The 25,264-nt window shown below is 47.2% G+C and overlaps 1 protein-coding gene across 1 annotated transcript in view; it reads left to right on the top strand.

Moving 5' to 3' along the window:
• Positions 1-5,362: 5,362 nt before the first annotated feature.
• sorcs3a (sortilin related VPS10 domain containing receptor 3a) overlaps positions 5,363-25,264 on the top strand; it is a 176,335-nt gene continuing 156,433 nt past the window's right edge. The window contains exon 1 of the mRNA XM_076035191.1: positions 5,363-6,083. Within this exon, the coding sequence (XP_075891306.1) occupies positions 5,394-6,083 (690 nt within the window). The 5' untranslated portion in view covers positions 5,363-5,393. The remainder of the gene's footprint in view (positions 6,084-25,264) is intronic.

Genomic DNA, 25,264 nt, shown 5'->3' with positions numbered 1-25,264 from the left:
CGTTCCCTGACAGCCCCCCATCCCCACTCCCCCCTCTGATTCCTGGGGATTTAGAGTGTTTACCGACACACCCGTCAGTATTGATTTAGCAGGTTTGAACCCTGCTGAGCAAATTCCATTAGGCTGGCAATTAATGCCCTGAGTGGAACCTTTATATTTGTGCGCCTGCAAGTGTTTTGTTGAGAAACCCAGAGAGGAAGAAAATTGCAAGAAAATGTTTCTTCAGCCGATTCGTTCGAAAATGTTTCTGAGCCACTTATGATTTCGTATCAATCTTAAGCCACTAATTGCCTCTTCATGTTGCTGGGTATGTCTTTTCAAGATCTCTCTCTGATGAAATAATTCAGCAGACAAGGACACCTTTTCACACTTTCCACACTTTTGTGACAGGCAACACAGATTTATGCCATTACGTGGAAGCTATCTCTCTTTTTTTTTTGCTGAAAAAGTAAACCATGAAGTAGATAATAGAAAAATCTACGCAATTTATCTATTTGCCTGAAGCCATTAGTCCTTGCTTTTTGCTCGCTTTGATGCTGCTGTTGTCTCTATTTCAAACAGGGAAATATTTCAAAAATAGTGAAAAAATATCAAATCAACTTAATTCCAAGTAATTATCAGCGCTAACTTTGTGTTTCAAGCCAGGCAACTGGTGCAGAGTCAAGAATGTAACGCAGGCCTCAGCAATTATAAAGAAAACACCACATAGTTCACTGATTTTGGTGAAACTGGGTCAGATTTTAAGGAGGAACTAACTTCCCTCTGCCTTGAATCCTGACTCCTTTCCTTTTTTTGACAGTGTTGTTTCCTATTCTTCATCTTTCTAAGCAAGTTCTTCAAACAAACCACATGTTGTTGTGTTTTTTGATTGTATGTTAATAATAAACTAATGTATATAGTTTTATTTCAACGTTATAAAATCCCCTAAACCTAACTTCTTCCATTAGATCACAAATGATTGCGCTGTTGTTTTCCAACCATGCGAATGCCAGATTCATCCTTTTGAAATAACGAAAGGCTTGTGCCACAGCACACTGCTCTTGCTTCCACACAAAGAAGCCAACAATGTGCAGTGTGTTATATTTAGACTATCTACTTTGTAGGAAAAAAAAAATATATATATAACCCAGTTGTTCTTTAAAATTATATTTCAGAAGTGTATACGGAAACAGAACAGCATCAGCAGGGAAACAGACCCTCTTTCGATGCTTTTATAGGGGACAAAATGAAGTTGGGAAAACACACAATACTATGTTTGGCACTTTTGCAGATAATGACCCTGCAAGTGTGTTTTTCACGTTTTCACAATTTCAGTCTACCATCCAAACAACTCAGGTATTCAGGGAAACCAAGGCTCAAAACCATTTGTCATGTTTTCCAAACTTCTAAGTGCCCTTGGCACTGAGTCAAATATGGAATTGGTTAAAATCTAACAAACTGGGATTTCTCTTCTGCAACAAGCAATGCCATGAGTGGTCTTTACTTTAGCAGAAGAACTATGTTCTGGATATACAATGTTGTGCTGACCAACCCGTTGTCTTAGACCAATCTGCAGTCTTGGAAAACAACATTAAATAGGGAGGGAGATGTAGGCGATGTTATTTTATTTCCATGAGAAATCAGCCAATAGTCGATGGGAAGGACATTAAACTGGGATGTTTTTTGTTTTGTTTTGTTTTTTTTAGCCAGTAGCAGAGTCTCACTCTTCCGAGACTCTTCCATGCCTCGACTGAGTGTGATTCTCTGCAGGTACAGAGGACGGCAGGAGAGGAGCTTGAATAGGTCATGGACTTGGGAAGCAATGTTTCGGTAACATCTATGGAAAACTTAAATTCCCTGCTGCACCCGCATAATTATGGCTGAACATTGATGGAAATAACTTTCCACTTCTTTTTTGGTATGCTATTGAAAATGTATAGATCAATATTGATATTGGAAAACTTTAGCAGAGAAAGGTTATTTTAGGTATTGTGGTAGCAATTCTGTTGTAGTCATTTTTCTTCTCGCAAAAGAACCTCATATTGTCCCAGTTCCTACTATTTTAGCAAGTCAGAGTCCATGAAGACTCAGCCACGCTATTGGTATAAAACTCGGACCAACCTGTGACATCGTCCTGCTAAATGTTTGGGGTCTTCGGCAAACACCACGTCCACAGTGACGTTTCCATCCACCTCCAACAATGCAGCACACGCCCTGGTCTGCGCCACAGAATACATCTTACTTTGGCGTTTGATTGATTTGAGAAATTCCATCGACTTTATCGTTGAAACGGATGAATAATTTCCACTCCATTAGTGAGCTGTGGGCATTGATGAATGGCGGCTTCGCGAAAGATGAGAAGTTTAATTCACTTTCATTAAAAGCTCATTATGTGTCCCTCTCTGATATGACTCAGTCTCTGGATATGTTGCTGGGACTTGTTTGGAGTTTGTCTCTGGCAACTAGTTGCATGAAGGCCAGAGGTTATAGAAGACATGACCTAAACATTATTTTCCGATTGAGAACTTTTGAAATGGCCGTTAATAATAGCATGTTTGTACGATAGATAAGAATTAAGAAAGTAGCTGGTTAACTTATCGCCAACATGTTTTTTTCAGTCGTCTCATCTACTTTTTACCACTTCAAAAAACAAAAAAAACAAAAAACAACAACAACAACAACAACAACAAAAAACATTACACCAAACAAAAACTGCTTCTGTTGACTTCTCAAAGTGCTCCTCGGCGGGAGCAAAGAGAGACATTTTTTTTTTAATGTGTTTTATTTTCTTTGGTCAAACCGGTATTGCAAAAAATATTTGGATAAAATCCTTTAGAATTTTTACTTATCATATTTATTTGTCAAGGCTCTTTGGTATTTTTTCCTTTGTAAAGGTGGCATAAGTTCAAACTGGCAGTCACAAAACGATTCATCAGGCACGTAAAAAGCGATGACGGTTTGTTTGCAACCACCAGCCGCATTTCCTGCCTTTTGCACCACACCACCGGCAGGTCCTTGATGCGTCGAACGCTGTGGCTCCGTGTCCCCGCGCTCCCTCCGCCTCTCTGCCTCTTTTATGTGTCTCTAGGCGCTGCTATATTTTCCCCCAGGAGTGCTGCAACTCCCTGCCAATTCTTCCCAATCCATCAGCGAGCGCACTCCCCCACTATCACTGCCACTCCCCATGAACGCCACACCATCCCGCCGAGGCCCCTCGGTGGGCTGCGTCTGCTTTGTTCTCAAGGCAACACTGAGTTTTGGTGGAGAGACTGTTGATGGACACCATTCTGGTGTCTGTTCTGAGACAGCAGCAGCCAGAAAATACAGCTAATTGCGGTTGTCTACCAATCACAAGACGACTTTGCATGTCTACCAGAGGAAACAGTCGTTAAACAAAATCAGCAGAAGACTGAAAACCGTAACTATCTCTTGGTTGAGTTATTATTGTTGCAGGTCAGCTAGTATTGAGGGACCTTGTTAGGAGACATCCAACGCTGTTAGATGTTCCAGTCCATATTGGGTAAAACGTTTTGCGCATTACCAATAATTTGAAAAAGGCAAAAACTACCTTGAGAGATTAAACAAACTTTATCACAAATTAAAGGAAGTTGTTTTGAATAACTCTGTTCTTCCTAATGTGTATTAAAAGGTTTTACGAATGCACGCTTAGTGAACATAACAAATCTGGCCCTCAAGAATAATTGGATGAATGCAGAAATGTTCTTTTTACAGTAACTCAATACTTTGACCTAAGAAAAGCCCTTTTGGTGAGCCCAATATTTTAATAAATGAATTCAGGTGGAAAAAAAGAAAAAAAAAGAGTGTCCCTGAGGGGCAGTTTGGTTTACTTCCACAGTAAACACAAACACACATTAGAATGAATAACATTACAAAAATAAACACACCGAATACATGTAGCCGATGATCATAATTCAACAGTGCAACAGTCCACATTGCTGGAGCAGCCTGGCAACGTTTATAAACAAAAAGAAAAACCCAAACCCACCAGCCAGTGGAACAAATTAATTCAGAAATGTGTTTGATTTGGCCGCACAAGGGAAAGTAGAGCTCCTCCCTGATGGTGGAGGCTGAAGCTCTGCATGGGGAGTAAGATGAGGATCTGGCAGGAGAGTAAGAGTCGCTCTTACTCAATGAACACGCAGCCAAGTCCGCAGTCCAATGAACAAGTCCGTGCCGATGGTGACCCATGTCTTCACAGTCAAATAAAGAGAGTTGTGTCTGGAAAAAACTGAGCTTTAAAACCACCAAAATTCATCAGGTGGCACTGCAAGGCTTCTAAAGCTCCCATCTGTCCAACGGTGTCCAGCCTCATGACCACAACTGTGTCTGTGCATGGCGACACTAGCTTCAGCTATCACATTACAAACTGCTATCAGATTGGTTGCTTGGTGACTTTCGTGTCATTCTGTTTTGGACCACCGATATTCCGATGTATGGAGGTCCACGCTGGAGGATGGAACCATCAAACACTGAGCAGATCCACATCCACTATGGGAAGGCTGTGGTGCTGCATGGCCACCTGCTCTTGAGTGAAATATTAATTCTTGTTGTGAGTGAATTGAAATGACAGTTACTTGAAGTCTCTCCGAATAGCTAGAATTTTTTTTTTCTGTCTTTTCATTATATTACAATGTTGAGCCCTTTAAATGGCCCCAAATTGACGCTTTGGAGAACAAAATTATAGCATTAGTGGCCTGTTGTTGATGCTTCCACAACACACACACACACACACACACACACACACACACACACACACACACACAATAAATAGAGATCGCACCTACTTGCCAAAAGTATTACTTTCAGGTAATTAAATAGATTTCAGCCGCATCATTATTGCACAGACCCTCTAACAACATCAGCGGCACCGTCCGTTCACCTCTTATGAGCAGCGCGCGCACCTACACAGTGCAGGTCCGCTATCAGTCCCACTTTGTGCCCGAGACCGCTGCGCGCTGAACTGGCTGCAGGGACAGTTCAGCACCACAGACAGCTCCCCTCTCTCTCCCTCTCTCTCTCTCTCTCTCTCCTCCCTCTCCCCCTCCCCCCTCTCTCTCTCTCTCTCTCTCTCTCTCTCTCTCTCTCTCTCTCAGTGCCTCTTCCGGGCGCACACTCGGCAGCTGGCTGTGATACAGCTCCTCCCTCCTGTGTGGTGGCTTTCCCCACCAAACACCCTTGGACGTGAACAGTTTCGCTGAAGAGCACTTTTGTCTCCCCCCTCCTCCCCTCTCCACCCTCCGCCTCCTCCATCGCCGCCACCAAACAAGCAGACGGACAGTCGAGGCGTTACTTCTTCCGCGTCCGGACGAAGGTGTCGGATCCGCTTCCTTCAGCACTAACCTCCACCTCCCCACCCCCACCCCCACCAAAAAAAAAAAATCTATTTCTCAGCGATGGAGACTTGGGCTGGCTCCTGGCCGGGCTCGCACTTCTTCTCCCTGGCTGTGTGGCTGACGCTCGCCGCTTCCACCCTCCACAGCGCCCGGGCGGAGATAACTTGCGCGTCTTGCCCGTCGCCGGTCCAACTTCACCTGGAGAATTTACAGCTGGGTACGCGCGCGCTGGCGACTGGGGAGCCGGGCGTCCTGAGGAACGTCCGGGTAGAGTTCAGAGAAGTCGGGCTTGCGGGACAGAACGTGGACCCGGGCGACGGCCGAGAGGAGGGAGACTCCGGGGGAGATGTGACCGGGTTGCGTCGGGACGCTAGTTTGGATGGAGTTGGTGGAAATGAAAACGCAGCTCGCTCCGGCGCAGAAAGTCAACGCTTCGCCGATGAGGGATCAAAACCCGCGGAGGGCGAGGATGGTGACGGCGACGCGCCCCGGAGAGTACGGAGGAGCCCGTCTCACTTCCCCGAATTGGCTGAAAACGGCTGGACCGGCGTGGATGCGGGCGCGGTGGAGGAGCGAGGGTCGCTGCTGGACGGACAAAGGCAGGGCAGGTCCGAGTACAGGTGGAACCGGGAGGACGGGAGAGGGAATAACCGGCAGGATGAGCCAAAGATCAGCAGCAGCACTTTCGCCCTGACGGGGGACTCTGCGCACAACCACGCGGTGGTCTACTGGTCGGGCCAGAACAGCAGCGTGAGTACCACACCACACACACACACACACACACACACACACACACACACACACACACACACACACACACACACACACACACCATTGCTGCTGTTGTTGTCGCCTTTCCTTTCGTGAAAGTCTGGGAACAAAACTCCGTCACGCACGGAGCGGAGACTCGGTGCCTCTCCGCTCCGCCGCTGCTAACAGGTGCACTGGAATCCACAGATGCGCACCGAGGCGCGCTGCTCTCCGAGTGCCACGTTTGTGCAGCCACTGTGAATTGTGTTCGTGCGCGGACCTGCGGGCTCGGCCAGCCAATTACGCACGGAAACTCATGTCCATCCGCCCGGGCGACTCTGGATCTAGTTTAGTCACATCCGCACGTGTCCGTGCATGATTGGGAGTCCGTGCGTTTTGACTGCAGCCGTGGATTTTGGCTCAGAGTTGCCTCCGCGGTGGTGCGGGAAGGGTGTTTGGTCTGATTTATTGTGGCGGATTTGATGTATGCTTATGCAAGATTCATTCCTCCCCAAATGAAACGCGTTTTCTCATCCAAACTAATTGATTGGGGAAGGAGGGAGCCATAAATTATTTCTCATTCTTCAATAAGGGCCCCCACATTTCCAGAATAGGAATTTTCTCCTCCAAATGGCCACACATGACTCGCCTGAATTATTTCGATTTAAGTATATATAAAAAAAAAAAAGAAAGAAAGAAAGAAAAAGATCTGAGTTCATGGAGTGTGAGTGCAACCTTTCTGTTCTGGTATAAAAGCTGGCTGGCTGTGGCAGCAGTGCAGTTATTTATGTTGCTAATAAAAAAACGTGTCAGCTGTGAATGGATCACTTCTTACATTTGAGGTTAAGGCGAGTGTTTCCACCAGCTACATTAGTCCAGAACAGGAGGGGTTAAACCTCTCTCAATAAATTGTGCATAACTGCTGGAACTGAATTATGGAAGAGTGACAGTGCTTCCAAAAAATGTCGTAACAAAACACCTTTTATTTTTCTTTTATGCTCAACGATTCATATGATGGACAAAATGCCTAAACGTCTGATGCAAGACTAAAATATACTAACCAAAAAAAGGCATTGGAAAACCTGTCACCTGAATACAGCTGCAATTTCAGGTTCCATGCTTTCCACCTGTCAGGAGGACAACAGGCTTCTCCTCAGAGCACAAACCACCGTCAGGATTAGAAGCAGTGGCATGCTGGTGTTGCTGCTCTCGCACATGTAAACCTCCACAGCAGCAATAAGTAGTTCTCACTGAGCGCACCGTGTTGAAAGCTGGTCCTTGATCACAGTTTTTTTTTTCCAACAAAATAAAAAAGAAGAAGAAAAACCCTGCACCCTCTCGACCAGAGGACCCTCTCACGGAGGGAGTAATGAGATCAAATGAATAAAGACTCATTTGCACAAAGCATGTGAGTGCACAGGGAGCCGATGGCCTCGCCGCTGTGATTTCATAAGCTTAATTTGTTGTTGTGGCTGCTTCTTTCTCTTTATCTCAATTGAAAAAAAACAAAAAACAGGATGGTACAGAAAAAAAAACACATTCTCAGTCTTGCCTGTGCCGATTATGACATGGTGCATGAACTTGTTTTTTAACCCGCAGTGAGGACTGAGGCACTGCGGCGGGGAACGCTGCCTGCCTGCGTCCGTGCGCGTGTGCGTGCATGAGCGCATGTGACCGCAGTGAAGTGTGGGCTGGATGGAGAGGGTAAAGAGGTTATTGAATACCACTTCCCCCCTCAGCCTCAAATCCCTCATAATTATCTTGAAGACTGAAGGCTTCTATTTTCAAGTCCTCATTTCCTTTGTGGCTAAAACGACGTGAAATCGGGTCTTGTGCCGAGAGCGTCCTCGAGAGATAGAGAGAGGGAGAGAGAGACAGAGAGAGAGACAGACAGAGAGACGGCCCGCCGCCTAATCCTCATTGGCTGATTGGTGGATTGATGAATGGAGGGGGTGGAGGCGTCTGATCTGGAAACCCTTCTGAGTTGAAGGCCTGCTGGTGGTGGCGCAGGTGGTGGCGCAGGTGGCTGCCAACAAAGTGGATTCATCCAGTTTAATGTCAGCGATCAGCAGTGTTACACATATCCATAAGAGTGCACGTCTGTCTCCCAAAAAGTGCATAAGCACTCACAAAGGAAAGGGGAGTTCCCCTAATTAGAAAATGTGGGTGATTGCAGGAATATTTGTCTCAGATTCCTTCCTTTAAAGTTCGGCCATATGATAAAAATAAGGCACTTCCTGTTGGTGGAAACAAATCGACATGCATCGGTGTACGGTGACAACAGATGGTGCTTCAGAACATCTTTTCCCACAACTGAAAGATTCTCAGCCGGCTTTTTGCTGTTCTCTAAACAAGGAAACGCCGTCCAGCTTTGATAAATCCGCATCTGGCTTTGATGTCAAGCACTCATCGGCTTGCTGTTTGGTGCTGCATCTAAACCCTCGATGAAGCAACAGGCTCCTTCTCCTTAAAGACACTATCTGGTCCAGTTGTATTCTCATCTGATGACAGCTAATGAAATGGGAGGCTTCCAAGATGGAGCTGAAATGGCTCTGCAAACACTTGAAATCTCAGAAACTAAACTGCCTTTCAGGCTCCTCGCTCGCTGTCAGAGAATAACCCACAAGTTCCAGGGCGTTTGACACACAATCTCCTCTTTGTGTTGAATGCCATTTTCCTCGGGCATAATCTGTCAAATTAAACCAACCAGAGTGGAAACTGGCGGCTGGGCAACTATCCGTATCAAAAACCCTATAGATGAGGTTGGTTCAGCAAAAGTTTGCAGTGATAAAAAGTAATTGGACACAAGCATGCAATCATGCTGTTGGAGCTGGATAACCATGTCTTTGATGGGAATTATGGCTAAAATATATAATTATTGCCATTGTACTGTATTTGTTCTTTTATAATTTTTCAAATTTTTCAAGTTTGAAAGGAGAGCCCTGAAAAAATAGTTAGTTTTGCAAAAATGTTGCATTGAATAGCCTGAACAGACTGAAGGTGTTGTCTGTTGGGAGCAAGCGTAGCTATGATAAGCGCTCCCTCTTCAAAAGGTTTCATTGCACTGATTTATAACAAAGCCGCGGGAGGCCAGACGATGGGTGACCATCGACCAGGCCAGAGCCATGATGGTGTCGTTTGCGTGATACAAACTCGACCTTCCACGACTTCGACCAGAGCAGTTGGTCCTTTCAAATACACGGTTCACAAAAAGGGAGGGACATCCTACTGGACCTTGTTCAAGCACTCGTAGCACAACACGCTGCCCTCCAAGTGTCGTTCCGCTTCAGTTTCAACAGCGTTACTTCATTGTGACCCTGACACAACGCCCGACCACAAGGTCACATGATGAGTTTTTGAGGCACCGTTGTTTGTTGCAATAAACCCTCCACGGCCTTTAGCTCCTGTTACAGTAAATTCCTTAAGATGACAATAAGACCAATACCACTACTTTCACAATATCATATCACTGCTGCACAAACTTTTCACATTTTCCTTAAATGTCACCTGAGAGTCAATTATCCAGAACTTCACTGGCTACCGTATGTCCTCACCTGAACCACTCGGCGACCAAAGAGATGAAAAAAAAAAGGCCTTGACACCTGGATTACTCAAGGAGCAACTGCATCACTTTAATCAGGACACAGTTTGCAGCCACCAGGTGTAATTTCGCTCCGACATCTCCCACCATGACTCAGATTATCTGACGGCCCGCGGCGACGTCTTCCAACTCCTGCCTGGTTAACCTGCAAGTTCCTCTGGATTAATACCTAAATATAAATGTAAATGAGTCCCCCGCTGCCAGTCCTTGCTGTGATTGGCCACAGCTCAAGAGACAAATTGACATTTTTTTCCCTCCCTTTTCTGGGTCCAGAGACTTTCTCTCATTACTCGGCCTGCCTCACCTCTTGTTCAGCCACCGTTGGTTCCCCGGGGAGCCAAGTGCGTCCTCAGGGGCATATACGCGAGCCTAATGCACTCTCGCCTCCCTGTGCACCTGTCAGAACTGCTGTTTCTGCCTGGCCTGCTCGCTCGCTTGCACATGGTGCTTGTGTCCATGGGGCGCCCGAGGGGGTTCCGGAGGACCCCCGTGTCAGAGTCCTTAACCCCTTGGACGTCGGGGTGAGTACACGGATGTAAACAAGGCGCCGAGACAAAGCGTCATTTCTGATTTTTTTTTTTTTTTTTGCGGATGCGTCCCTCTCCGACGATGCGGCTAAGTGACAGGTTCTTTTCCCCCCGCTGTGTCTCCGACGCTGTGTAATCCTCTCCCGGCCCTCAGCAAACCAGAGCATAATGGCGCCGTGACTGACAGCTTGGATGCAAAATGCATAGCTTTTGGCCGTGCTCCTCGTAAGCGCGGCCTCAAAAATTCATGAAGGAAAACCTTGAGATTTTTTTCTTTTTTTTGGTATTTACTATTGTATCACTATGACGTAACTGAAGTTAACACGTTCTTATGAGAAGAAACAGAGGCCGTACGCATCAGCCAACGTGTGCCGATAACTCAGGCGTCAGCTTTTCATCACTTTGTTTTTCGCTCGTCGATGTATTTCCTCACGTTCCGCCTCACATGGCACTTTCTTTGATGTCCCCTCATCTGTTCTGCTTTTGCCAGCTTTGAAGAAATTAGCATAAGACGTGTGTGTGTGTGCGAGCCCCGACTTGAGCCGCCTGGAAAGTCATGGGAGCTCACAGGGAGACAGGTCAGTCATATCTGGCAAGTCATCAGTACCGCAGCGGCAGCTTGAGACTTCACACGTCCCTCTGGACAAGCGCGTGCATGAGAGTGTGTGTGTGTGTGTGTGTGCTTGTGTGTTTGTGTGTGCGTGTGCGTATGCTGGCATAATGAAGGCTATTTGAAGGCAAAAAAAAAGCAAAGCGTTCGCATCCATGCGTTGGACGATTTAAGGTTATAAAGTTGGGAGAAAAGCCTCAAATTTCACTTTTTGAAATTTGCTTTGACAACTGGAACAGCCTTCATAAAGCTCTCTCCCTGTCAGCTGCACCTCTTTTCAAGCAGCGTCCCATAATGAACGACACATCAGCACGTTGGACTGAGTTGGTTTTGTGTCGGTGGCCCGCGTCTCTGCAGGGAAGGAAATCTGGTTTGGGGTGAGGACGGAGGTCTTGTTCCCATTTACTTTCCATTAAAACCATTGCAGCTCGGAGCCTAAAAATATAAAAATCACTGCTGTTTACAAGTTAGGAGAAACTTTGTTATCTTCTCTCCCTACTGTCCTGGTGGCCTCGCTGCTCTGGAGGAAGAGAGAAAAAAACAACCGAGAATATCATAAATAATGTAGGCCTTTCATCGTGCCTTAACTCCCTCTTCTTTCCTCCTCTTCCCCTCCTCCTCCTCCTCTTCCTCCTGTCCTCCGCCTCTAATTAGCGTCTACAAATTTGCCTCCCAGCTCTTGTTATTCTGGACCCCTAAGTATGATGTTGTGGCGAGGAGCCGCGTGCTACGGAACATGAATGGAGAATCTGTCTTGACTGGCCCCCAGAGTGAAAGTCTTGGCTGCAGCTCCTGAACACTGGGGCTTGGATTGCGGCTCCGTCTTGACCTCTTCATTCCATGCACAGCGTTTCTGGCCTCTTTTTTTTTTTGAGGAATAAAAAAAAAAAGAAAAGAAGGATTGTTCCATCGCCTCGTGCGACGGGTCCGAGCCTCTCACTGTATACAGCATAAGTCGAATTCTTCTCTGCAACTGTTGTTTTATTTATGCCGCTTAAAAAAAGTCATACATTTCAATATTGCAGGATGAAAACAGTGCTTAAAGACAGTGGGAGGTTTTGTGCAGCTGAGGCAGCGGTGCTGAACGGATTATTTCATAAACAGAACAGTACATTCCGCCGTACCATGGTCCACTTCTCCCTCCGGCATCACCTGGAATCAAGCAGCTCAGCAAAAAACCCAAAGACGGCTTTTTACAAGTACTCGCTAAAGGTCACGGATGCACTTAAATGAGTCGTATAACATCTCCCAACTCGTCACAGAGGCTCAGTGGAGCCTCTTGGAGGCCATCGAAGACCCGCTGAAAGGCTTCAAAAGCAGCTAGGTGAAGAGGTTTTCATTCGCTGGGTGGCCGGAGATTCTCCCGCTCAGCGACCTTGGTGCCTTTCTCACGCCGCCGCCGCCGCCAATGGATTTTTACGTGAGAAATATTGAGCTTTGCAATTGAATCGTCCCGACTCCCAGCAGGTGTGACGCATCCTGACCCCTTCCTTCCTTCCTGGTCTTTCCTGCCCTCCTGGCCCACGGTCGAGTGCGATCCTCGGAACGCTGATGTGACTTGCCATTTCCCAAACACGGGCAGAGCCGCGGAGGGCGGCCGGGCGACCAGCGCGTAATGACGTCAGAGCCCAGCGGAGCGGTGGACGGCACCCCTCGTCCCCTCCCCCAACCCACCCCGGCTCTCCTTCCCTTATTTGCTGCCTCTGTCCCCCCTCATCAGTCCCTCCCATGCCTTTCAAAGCCCTCACTGGGTCACAAAATAAAAAAGAAAAGGGGGGAAAAAAACAATCGCCGGAACGAGAGACGGAGCAGCTGCTTGCATGCGAGCAGGGAGGCGCAAAGGTTACACCGATACACGCTCCTCTGTATGTGTGTGTGTGTATGTGTATTGTGTGTGCGCACGCAGATTCCAAATGCCCTCGGCCCGTCTCGCCGTCACATCTCAAGGCCTCTGCCGGCGCCACACCTCCCCCTCATCCCCGACTCCTTCCTGCGGGGACTTTTGTCACTGACGGAAACTAATGTTGACACATGGCACCGCGGGACCTGCAGTCAATTAACACGTTGTCTAATTAAAGTGATCTACTGGTTTATCTATGGGAGATTGGAAGCGGCTGTGTAATGGGCCCCACGCCGCATTAACTTCACAATGGGTCCCGCTCCTTATTTTTTTTTTCCTGGTTGGGATTTTGGTGGGTAATAACCCGGCTCAGACCCCTCCCCCGCCGCCGATCCCGCCGGATGAGGCGTCCGCCGTCAAACCCGGCGGCTGTTGCTGGCCGGCCTGAGACTCCCAGGAGCGACCCGGCCCCATCTTCACCGTTAGCGCTCCTGTCGAGCTGCGCAAACAGTCGGGTGGCCGGCGCTACGTGACTGAACTTCAGACCGTCCACGCCGTGGCGACCTGTGAAAGGTGCCTTTTGAATAAATCACCCCTCAAGGCTGGCTTTAAGTAAATCACCCCCCCCACCAACCCACAAACCCCGGCGGGTTTCGACTTCCTTTACTTTTAGATGGGGGGCTGAGTCGGGTGAGGGAGGCGCAGGTGCACATTACGTTTCTATCAAACAGAGTAATTGTCTCTTATTTACTTGGCCTCCAACGCTTTTGAAACTTTAATGACACTGAGCTGCTTGACGGTTATGGCGCTAATACAAGCCGCCTTATGAAGGAGAGCCAAGTGGTCATGGATATTGTTGAATTATTAAATCCCCTGAAGCTCTTTCTAGGTGTCGTCTGTGGCAGTCCTTGAAAAAAAGAAACCCTTCCTTTCATTTGTAGTCTGAAACATGAGTCATTCGTGTGGTTTGCTGTAGCAACGCATGCTTGTAAAATAGTTCAGCCAACACTTCTGTGTCCGACTTTTGTCAGAACCAGACTGTCAGGAATGCCAAATTTGACTCCTGGAATTCAGTGGCTAACACGAATGATCATGTGACTTGGTTGTAAGGTCAATGGCCAGAAGACAAAATAAGCCAAGAGAACCTGAACACCGCCCCCTCCCCAAGGTCAAAAACTTCAGGTTTTTTATGTTGGGTTTTTTTGGGAAAATACTTTGGAACATTTGACTCATTTAACTTTTCTAAAAGTCAAAGCAAAGTAACGGGGAGAACAGCGTCAGAGTTTTTCAGACTTTGCCAGCTGTCAGAGCTCAGCTTGCTACCATTCTGAAAGCCACTTTTTTCCCACTGCCGGCTGCGTGCACCAGCTATCCTTTATTTGTTTTGCTGAGGTTACATTGAAGCTAAAGCCGGCGGTGCAACGAACCTCAGCAGGGCTGCGTCGCAGGAAGTCTCAATCAAGAGGACGACCCAGACTTCATTGTCCTTCATTTCGATGCACAGGGATTAATGAAAAAAAACAAAAAAAACATCAATTATTCCCCCCGGCCCCCCAGCGCAATTCTTTTTTACAAAGTAATGTAATTCTTTTTTAGAACAATTCATCCAACAGATTAAACATTTAAGCCCACGAGTGAAGAGAAGAAGGCTGAGAGGCTGCCTCACGTCTTTATTTGTTGTCAGACTTTTACTGGGGAACCAACCAAAGCAGATAACTGAAGAGAAAAGCCACTCACTGCCACTGCCACTCACTCCCTTCAGATTTGAGCGTCAGCCAAACCTAAATAGGTTTGAATGTAGCCTTTAGTTTTGATTTCTGTCGTCTCGTGCTCGCTCTGTTCTTCCCTCCCCGCCCCCACACTACCGCTGTCCCCACTTCTTGCCTGACACATCAGATGTCTTGACTGCTGCCCCAGCTGCAAGGCTTCCCACTGAGCGCATGACGGGGACCAGTGTCTCAGAATAGAACCATAAAGCCAAATATAACAAGTTATAACAAAGAGACCCTACTGGCCTATATGTTGCCTTACCTAAGAAAAACACTTTTGGAAAATGATTCACATGGATTTGAATGGATGATTAATAGCAAAACAGAGTTAAAGCAATGTGTAATTTCAACATTACAAGCGCAGTACTGACATTCCAGGCAGAAAATCGCCAATAGCTGGAATCACAAAGGTCGATATTGTGATTTGTTCATCCTCAAAACTGAGTGCAAGTAAGTTCTGGGGGAGGAGGAAAACTAAAAACCAATGGGCCAAAAGTACATTTCTGTGGTATGCTAGCAGCTTATTGTAACAAAACCACGACTCCTGAGAACTAGTGGCTAATGCTAACTCTTGTTAGCATTAGCCACACAATTTATTTTGCATTTCAGGTTGACATGGATGTGTGTTTTGAAAAAGCTGAAAAAGCTTCAGGATGTGTGTGGGGATCTTTTTTCTTTAAAGAAACAGAACAGAAACAGCATAATGTTGCTCTTCTGCTTGTCAATGATATTAAGAACAATCCAATTTATCCGTGTTAAGAGCAAACAAATCTGCTGAGATTTGTTTGTCTGGGATTCGGTTTCAGCTGAAATTTTTTACGCATTGATGCATCTGGTCGCTAATGGATGCATGGCATGACGCATTGTCAGCTTTGTCTCTATTAATTTACAGGGCGTGCAGGCGAGCGTCAGACCTTCAGCTTCAAAAGAAAAAAAAATCAATCTCTGGACCCCACGTATCCCTCCCGCGGGCTGATTTTTTGTGCTGGTAAACGATAGCCGTGAGAAGATGTGAGGCTGCGGCAAAGTCGCAAAATAAGTGCGGCGCCGCAGGTCGGGCTGAGAGCAGGATTGTTGTTTCTGCATTTTTTTTGTTTTAAACGTAGAAACAGCTTCGTGCCTTCTTCTCGCTGGTGGCAGGCGGTCGCAAGGAGTGCAGCCTTATGAATATTCCCTCGCCGCCGAGCCCTCGCTGTCCGACAAAAGTGCACTTTTACCGACTCTTTGCCTTTCTGTGTGTGTCAAAGCAAGAGCTTTTCTCTCTAAAGCCCAAATTATTCTCAGTGCAGGTAGCGGCTGCTCTGGCCCAGTCCTGTCACAGAGAGACTGATAGTGGGCTTTTACAATCAGTGGTGCTCAGAATCAACTCCTGGTGTGTCGTGCGCCTTCAGGCTGAGGTGGAAAATAAAAAAATCACACACACATAGAACAGTTCTGCCGTCTGTCTTTTTTTTCTTTTTGGCTGCTGTTTTCGTTGACCTCTGCGAAAGGCGCTGGCAGCACCACCGCTGACAGTGAGTCAGGTGTGACACGGGTCGGTTTCACCGCTCGGATCATCAGCGAGGTGACGTCCGGCTTTGAACCCTTTTTTTATTTCTTTATTTCTTTTTTTATTATTACTTTTTTTTTTTTTTTTTTACCTTTGGCGCCTTTTAGACTAGAACTGCTTCATCCTGAGGGTAAAAGCAATGATGTTATTTTATCATAGCAAAAAACCGCTAACGAAGTGCTCGTTGTGGGTAGACAGTATTTTTAATGAAAAAAATAAAAAAAATCCTCTTGCCTGTCGATAGTCTCATTGGAATGTGTTGGATTTGTTTTGTTAGTGGAACACTTTATTGTTGAACTCTCTGAAAGGGCTCGCACTTGAATGGAATCCACCATCAGAACTGAAGGGAACACACTTTATTTCTTTACGGTTAAAATGACAATAATAATCACATGCTGTTTGAACATATAGGTTTACAGACTATATGTGAACCACTCTGGGGTTTTCAGCTGGTGTTATTTGAATATTTCTTCTGGCTGTCAATGTTAAATGTTGAACATTAAGCCACGTGTCCCTCAGCGCATTTCAAAAACCATTTTGTGAATCATTCATGCCGCTAAAGTGCCTTTGACTTGATAAGAAACACATGTAACACAGCGGGGAAGAGTGTGGGGACTGGAAAGGCTTGTGAGAGGCAGAACGCTTCATACACATACCAGTTTTTTATTCTCTGGGAAACGTCTCTCGGAGTGCTTCGCGCCGCATGCTAGCATGCTAGCGACGGCAGCCATATGCTGAAGCTCCTGTAATTATCACACGTTACCCCTGAGTCTGACCTTTTTGTCTGCAAAAAATAAGAGGTAAAAGCACGACGGGGGAGAAAAAAAGAGGAAGAGGAACCTGTGAAAAAAATGCTGACAGCCTTTAAGGTGGAAACGCCGTCAACAGACCCACGTGGCGCTTGCATCGCAATGCAACCAAAGGAAAACAGACATCAAGGGGCCTTGGAGGAGATGAAGAGCTTCTATCACCTCATTTCATCTCGGCCTTCAATCCGGCCGTCCCTGTGTAGTGTAGTGCGGTGACCGTGGCTACACAGTAATGAACATATCATTGTGTAATCTTCAGAAAGTAAGTCAGTTATGTAAAAAAAAAAAAAAAAGAAAGAAAGAAAGAAATTGCATTAATTATGAATTACGGCCCACTTTCACCGTGTGGTCTGGCTCGTCTCAGCACCGTCCTGAAGGGGGACGAGATGGCTCCAGGTCCCCGAGTCCCTGCCTTATTTTAAACGTGTCAGTTGTAAAGACGCAACGGAATTTAAATGGGGCCGCACAAAATGAAGAGGTGGCTTGGGGGGGGGTGAAGATTGAGAGAGAGGTGTGTGTGTGTGTGTGTTTGTGGGGGCGGGGGGTCTCTCAAGCGCAACTTCATCGGCTGGCGGCGCGTGCGACTCCGACTCACCTTGGTGTTGTGTCGTAAATGAAGGGAGCCGGGCGGCAGCTCGTTACGTTGGGAGCCGCTCGTGCATTCAGCTGGGCCGCGAGCGAGCTAATTGCTTCTCGCTGCGGAACGTGCCGACGGACGGCGCAGGGGTTTTTAAACCACGGGGTCGTTAAAGTGCTTGTTTGTCTTCGGAGGATGGCGGAGTGCGGATGGGAAGAGAGGTGAGGGTGTGCCGCTGTCTTTGGAAGTGGAGAAGGGCGGAGGAGGAAACCAGGCCCTCGTCGTTATGGTGAACATCCGCGATGGAGAAAAGAGACATGGTACAGTATGTGCCGTATGCCACCCCAGCCGCGAGTACCTGACCACCTGTTTTGCCTCTGTATGGACTCTTGTTACTAGCCAGACTTATCCTGTTGTTAGCGTCTAGCTGCCAGTCGCGTCTCCCGCCACCCACTTGAACAATGCAAACGACTCGACGTCATTCAGCAAATCCTGTTGTGTGATTTATACACCGCTGGTGTCGTGGGTGCGATGAAGCCATTAGGACACTTGCGGATACGTACGGTCCACTCACACGGCGATCCAAATAAGCCTCATCCGCTTTCCAGCGACGAGAAATCTGATTCTCTTTTTTGTGTGAGTTGAAATCCATCTCATCGCCGTTCAAATAACTAAAGCAGTATTGTTCTTCATCTCCAATTTGATCCTGACAAACATTTGATTAGCTATTCCCCGAAAACATGGTTCGGAGATGAAAAGCCATGTGACTTCGGTCCTGCAGTGTTGCACTACAGCTGGCGTCCCTTCAAATGCGACCACCCTGAACGCAGCGCGCCCAACCCTGGCGCTCCCTCACACACGGGTGCAGCGTCGACCCCATTCTGCCTTCATCGCTACCTCCGATGGCCGAAAGAATTTGGCCGAGCCATCCGGATCCCCCCTCCCCCAATCCCACCTACGGCCGTGTGTGTTCCTTCCATACAGACCACGTCGAACTGAAGGAGCCACGGAGCTGCTTTGAGTTGGTGACATCAGTACAAAATGTTTCATCTTGGAGGTTTTTCCGCGTCGTCTTCGAGTCCCTGCTGCTTCACTTCCCAGACATTCCCCAATCAGGACGATGGAAATCAAACGTGAAGCACGCATGAGTTCATTTTTCATTCATTATATCATTATTTCACCATGCAAAGGCGACAGGCTGTTTTCATCCTCTTCTCACCCGCGTCCTCACAGTCGTCTTTCCCACCGGCCGTCTGGCGCGGCTCGCGGCCCCCGCAGCGAGGAGCCTCGCATTTCCCGCCGCTGCTCCCGCGGTGCTGCAGATGCTGCCTGCCCGCCAGCTGCTCCTCAGGCAGTGCCTTTGTCCATCACTAGAGGGAGTGGGTGGCCCAAAGAATAATGGTGCGTAATGGGAGCCGCAGGACGGCAGCGAGACACGGAGGGAGGGAGAGAGAAGTGGAGCGAGAGGGAGAGGCCACTGATTATTCATTAGCCTTATTTTAGAGCCGCAGCCACTGCGGGACGCGGTACGGCGCAAGCTTCTTTTTTTTTTTCTTCTTTTTTTTTAAGGAAAAAAAAAGAAGAAATGTGCTGGATATCTCGAGTGTCTGGTTGCGGAGACGCCGCTGGTCAAATCTGGGACAAATGTCACGCTGTTTGTCAGACGGGACGATGCAGCGACTGTGGTTTAAATTAACAGACGCTGCGCTCTTGTTGCATTCCCCTGCGATGAGGAGGCGGAGGAGGAGGAGGAGGAGGAGGAGGACGAGGAGGAGGACGAGGAGGAGAAGGAAGAGGAGCACAGAGCGATGTGGAAACGCGACAGCGGCAGACTCCCGCTGAGCGGAGCAGCTCGGAGGGAGACAGAGTCCGGTCCGGCCGCGTGCTAAATGTTGCAGCACGTCTCCCACAGCATCTCGGAAGGATGCCGATCCGCTGAAGTGGAACAGGGGCGGAGCTACAAGGTGGCCAGTGGGGGCCGCGGCCACCCCATGCAGTAAATATCTGAGGCCTCACACTGACACACTGCAACATCTCAAGTCGTATCTTTGTTGACTGATGTACAATATCAGGGGCAATTTCTCTCCCACTGCAAGAGAAGCTCAGCATCTCTTAAAATGTGGGAAAAAAACCAATATATAATTGGTCAAATATAAGAAAAGAATGCCTTTATTTATCCTACATTGGGGGAGCTTTTCTTCTCGTATTTTCTTCGCGTCTCTGTCCATTAAAGTCTTTGAAGTTGAGCCTCAATGGAATTCAACGTAGCTGCACATAATCGTTTTTTTTTTTTTTGACCATTAGACGATCATTGGGTAAACGCTACATTTAATCCCGCCCACGGACGCTAAGCCTCTCTGGCAGTCAATGGGGGGGGTGAACCTTCACACTGGGATTCCGTGTTATGATTGGATAGTCGGAACCACCCTTTCCATCGACAGACAGTGGAGCAGTTTGGAGCGCCGCTGTGGATTTAGTCAAAGAAGGCAGAGCTCACCCACAAATAAATTGAGACATTTCAAGTTGAGGCCAAAAATGACTCCACTTTGAAACACCAGCAGCTTCCGCTGGTATGTATGGTGTATAAAAAGCTGTAAAATGTATTTCTGACATGAGATTGACCTGGATTTCGTTCTTGGTGGAAACAAGACACGTAATGTAAGCCTAACTCTTGGACCGTTGGAATGTATTATTTAAATTAACATTGGTCAAGATTTGCTGTCCTCAATTCATTGGAACGGGCCAACTGTTATACGGGCACCCTGAAAACATTTGACAAGTACAAAAAAACTGTAGTAACAATTATATTAGTAAAAACAGTCATGTAGTCATTTCAGGTATTCAGGTATTTAATGCCCCCCCACCCAACCCTCCCACAAGTAAGTCACGATCCCACCCTGTGGCTGCCCCAAGGAAACATTTCTAGCTCCGCCGCTGCCAGCAGAACAGAACCGGGCCTCGCCAGCTGCAGCTCCAGGCCCATTGCCGCTGCCCTTTCACAGCTCGCTGGCCACACATGAAAATGTTTAGACGGCCCTAATTGAATTTAGAGCTCCACGCTTTGCCAGACAGAACGCCATTTGTAGAGCGGGCTGCTACAAGGGAGATAATCCGGCTGCTAAAGATCCCGCACGTCCGTGTTTTTTTTTTTCTTTCTTTTCTAAAGGAGCTTTCGGTTTCTGGGACCAGACGGAATTCATGTCGCTGTGCTCCGGGGACACGGCGGTGACAGAGCGGCGGACGATTCCTCTGTGGCGTTACATTCATTTTCCTCTAAAGCACGAGGTGTGCTCAGCTGACCTTCATCATTCCCTGCCCGCCGGCCGCGACAGAGCCGGCCGCCCGTCTATTTGTCTCCCAAACAATTAGGACCGGGATGTCACATCTTGTTCTCAGTCGTTGGCGTCACCAGGACTTTAAACGCCTGCTGCTAAACGACGTGCGTTTCCCAGCAGATGAGGAGCGACACTTTATACGCCGTCCGTCATCGCTGCCACCGTAAAGATCAAGTGGCTGCTTAATTTTTTAGCAGCCACACTTTCAAAGGTGTTCAGAGATGCTATTCTACAGGTTTGTCTGCCTGGCTCCTAACAAATAAACGTCTCGTAAAAAATTGGCTTATAGCTACTGGCTGGGAAAATAAAATCACATTAATTAGCAGCAGTTAAATCACATGATGATACTTTCTGGGCTGCCACCATGATTAAAAAGCAGGTGGCAGCCCAGGTCTGTCACCTTGAGTGTTTCAATGCCTGTTCACGACACCTGTTGACATTTTAAGTGCTAATCATCCAATACAAAATAAAAGTGATTGCCGGTATTATTTGACGGGTCAACGCTAATGTTTGAAAAAAACAAACGTGAGTCAGTGTGAGTTTTTTTTTTAAATGATGTATTAAGTAGTGACTCAAGCTTCTGACCTTGCCCCATCGTGGCTCCAGATGCGCCTCCTAACACTTGACTGTCTTCAGGGTGTTTTATTTTGAAAGGTTTATTTTAAGATCGCAATTATGTGACCAAGGTTGCGCCTGACATTCAGACTCACACACAGTTTTTTTTGGTTTTGTCGACACCACAGCAGCAACAGTGTGTAGTTTGACTTACACATGACTCACTGGCCTGTTGTGCACAGACCAACAGAGATAGAGATAGTATCAGTGAGCATAATGTGAATACAGATGTGGGAGGAGCCTCAAGCTCTTCACCTTATTGCCATTAGTGATGGGCATTCCGGCTCTTTTTAGAGAACCGGCTCTTTTGGCTCGGCTCACTAAAAAGAGCCGGCTCTTTCGGCTCCCAAACGGCTCTTCAAATTTTTTTGGTGCCTAAAATAATTTATTACCAACAGTAATAAAAGATTATGCAGAATATGAATTACTAATGTAAAAAAAAGAAACATGGATTATATCCAATGTTTATAATATAAACACACCTTTATTTATACACTCTACAGAGTGATAAAAACTAAGCAAGTGCAAAAAACAAATGTTTAACTATTTACAAATGAACTTAAATAACTATTAACAATTTTAAACGTTTAGTTTTTTACTACTAAACAAATTTAAAGTCAAACAACATACGCTTACAGAACCTCACACAACAAAATATAAATTAAAATGTGTAAAACAAAAAGAAAAAAAACATTTCAGCATTCAGATAACAGTTTTGTCCTTTAGTGAAGATTGACATTGAGAAAAACCAAGTGCCTCAGCTTTGTGCGGCTGATTCTGTTTCTTCTCTCTGTAAATATCTTCCCTGTTTTGGAGAAGATTCTCTCTGAGGGGACTGATGTTGCTACAATGCACAGTCTCCATGCCATCATATGTGTAAGGCGTGGGTAAATTGAAGCCTGCAGTTTCGTGGCGGTGGAATCTGCTCACCGAGCCGCGCTGTTGCGCGACAAAACGGGTCAAACAACCCGGCAAGCGACCCGGGTGACAATCGGCTCCGCACCGATCGGCTTGCGATGGAATTGGGACACCCGGGACAACACCACCTTTTTTTTACCTGCCGCACGGAATGACGTTGAGCGTAACGTGCGCAAAATCATAATATCGCGCCAGTCGCGGTAATCAAATGCGGCATGGAGAGAGTGAGAGAGAGAGAGAGAGAGAGAGAGAGAGAGAGAGAGAGGAAAAAATAAATAAATTGGGATCCGGCTCCCGTCGTTCACGTCAAAGAGCCGGCTCTTAGAGCCGTTTCGTTCGCAACCGACACATCACTAATTGCCATGCCAACGGAGACACACACCAGCCTTCACTGCCATGTTGTCAAACCAAGGTCAGAGGTCAGGTGCGTGGTGTCTTCTGCGACTGATGGTCAACTGAATCCCCCGGAGCGCTGATGAAATAACCTTCACACCAATCAAAAACGCCACAAGAGTTTTCCTCCTGCGTAAGCCACAAAACAACTCACGGGAGGAAAATGAGAGCGATCGTAACTCCTTTCAAATATGCCACTTAGAAACCTATGTTTTTCTACTTTTATTTCTCCATGGAACAATGTTGCTGCTTTGTGTGACTATTAAATACTGACTACTAGCAGGCGCATTTATACACACCGAACACATGGTCACACAGATCAGACTTAGCATTGTAAAGACGTTGGAATTTTGAAATTTTGCACACCATGCACGAGGGAAAAGCTCCCATCTGAATCAGGTTTTGCTTGTCAGGGCACCGCAGACCCATACAGGATCCTTGGATTGGAATAGGTGGCGGGAGTTTGGTCAAGTACTGAGTTGTAGGCAACAGGACTTCCTCTGTGGGTTTCACCCTACATCCAAAGTATCTTCAATTCTAAAGTCTGTTTTGGGTGTCCAAAGTGCTTAACCTTAGCGGGGAACACTCTGGAGGGGGCCCTTTGACAAATGAAGCTTGGTACTTGTTTATTCATGGGTCGTCGCTCCAGCAAAGCACTCGTGAGACGTTTCCCCACGCTGCCATCAAGTGAGTTGCTCGGCTCTCCTGGGCTTTGGTGTAAATAATGGTTCAAGCATTTATCCTAGTTCTGTTCAGCTCTAAGGTCCCTCCCCTGATGGCTCACACCTGTGACAAGTACAGTATGCCATCGTGGGTTTGCAGACAAAGGTGGATGCACATGGATGTTGTAGAAACAGTTTTTCTTTTCTTTTTTTTTTTTTTTTAAAAAAGAGCAATTCTCGAGATGGTTTTCTTCTGCAGACTGACTTTGGCAAGACTGAAGCTGAACGCTACCGCAGTGTCACCCCTTGTATCATGAAGCACTGCGCCGTTGCACACTCGCTCCTTTAGTAGTGCAGCAATCTGAGTGACCTCTACTGTGACACCAGGAAGGTTCATCCCACGGCCTCCCAACTCTGAATGTTTTCTCTGGGCTCTGAGATGGATACATAAAATAAACCCCCATGCATTTCTAAGGCATCCCATCTGACCAGCAAGGTCAGATTGACTCTATCATACAAATCCATCTTTCTTTCTTTTCTTTCTCTTTTTTTCTTTTTTTAAAGTGCAGCCAACAGTCGATATTTTCTTATCAGCTGGGTATCAGAGAGCCACGATGTGTATCAGGCTTCATTCCTGTCACCACTCGGGACTACAGTAGGTGGTGGTGGGAGGGCTGGGGGATTCCATCTGAAAGGCTCTGAAAAGCGCGGGAGTCTGGGGGAGCATCATTTTGTGCTCTGCTGCGTGGAGCCGCTGTCACGGAGTGGATAATTCAGCAGAGTGAAAAGTCTCCTATCGGGAGGCAGTGTGGCGGCAAGGCCTGCAAAAACAACCCCTAGCCTGCAAGTCGACGCAACATCGAGTAAAGATAACAGCTAATTATAGCAGGGGCTTGACCGGCTGCACGGCGCGATGGGAACGTCGGAAGATGTTAATACCTGTTGTTATCCTGCCGTGGTTGCGAGTAAACTTCCCCCCCTCGATCTCTCTGGACATTGTTTGTTCACCCTGCGGGGACCTGCAAACGTATTTGCACATGTATGTGTTGTCAAAGCGGATTGCACGCTCGCAGCTCCCGGTGTTACAGAGAGTGACATACCGTGTGGGTGGATTCTCAGCTCGGACCGTATCTCTTCCTGCGGGCAGCGGCAGCGCATGGAGGAGGCTGGGACTCGGATTACGGAAAGAGCCCACTCCACAATTTCCCCCGCGTCCCCCCTGGGTGGTGGTGGTGGTGTTGGTGGGGCGGGGGGAGGGCGCCGCTACTGCGCTGGCGAAACCTCTTTCGCTGCGTTGCAGCAGGATGGAGTTGAGGCTCAGAGCGAAATGCAAAGAGGGGAGAGTGCAAAGTCGACACTGTGGCGCGCCGCCGTCGCGCTGGCCTGGCTGTGAATAATCAGCATTAAGTTGTCCTGGCTGTTCAGAGCAGGGAGCAGCAGCAGCAGCAGCTGCCGCAGCAGCAGAGAAAGATGGGACTCTTGCTGGAGGTTCCTTTTTTTCTCTCCCTCAAACAAGGGTTGCTCCAAACCGTAAAGAGCGACTTGATCAAGTATGAAGATCAGAGGTTATTCCTGTTTGCCAGTAGGACTGCAAATGCAGCAGTGGCCAAAATTATTAGTATGTGTTGGTTTCAGTTGGTGAACTATTTTAGGGTGTTTTTTTTGTTGGATTGGCCATTAAAAAGAGAAAAGGTCAATGAATTATCTATCAAGATTTCGTCATCCTCCATCCTCTGGAGATTTAGGTAATTTTCCTTCCAAAACAAGGGCATGGCCTATTTCACTGTCGACGTCACAGCTTGTCCCTTCACAGAAGGAGCCACATTACTCGTGTCATCCGATGTGATCGTGGTTAAACTGATACGGTGATAGAGAGAGAGAGAGAGAGAGAGAGAGAGAGAGAGAGAGAGAGTAAAGTTAAAAGTGAATGGAAACAGTTGGACTCACTTCATCTGCTCAGAGGAACCATCTGCTAG

Source organism: Nelusetta ayraudi, unplaced genomic scaffold (genome assembly GCF_046127955.1).
Source record: "Nelusetta ayraudi isolate G7.1 ecotype Tasmania unplaced genomic scaffold, CSIRO-AGI_Nayr_v1 ptg000004l, whole genome shotgun sequence".
Classification (NCBI taxonomy): Eukaryota; Metazoa; Chordata; class Actinopteri; order Tetraodontiformes; family Monacanthidae; genus Nelusetta; species Nelusetta ayraudi.
This window is presented reverse-complemented; position numbering and strand designations above follow the sequence as displayed.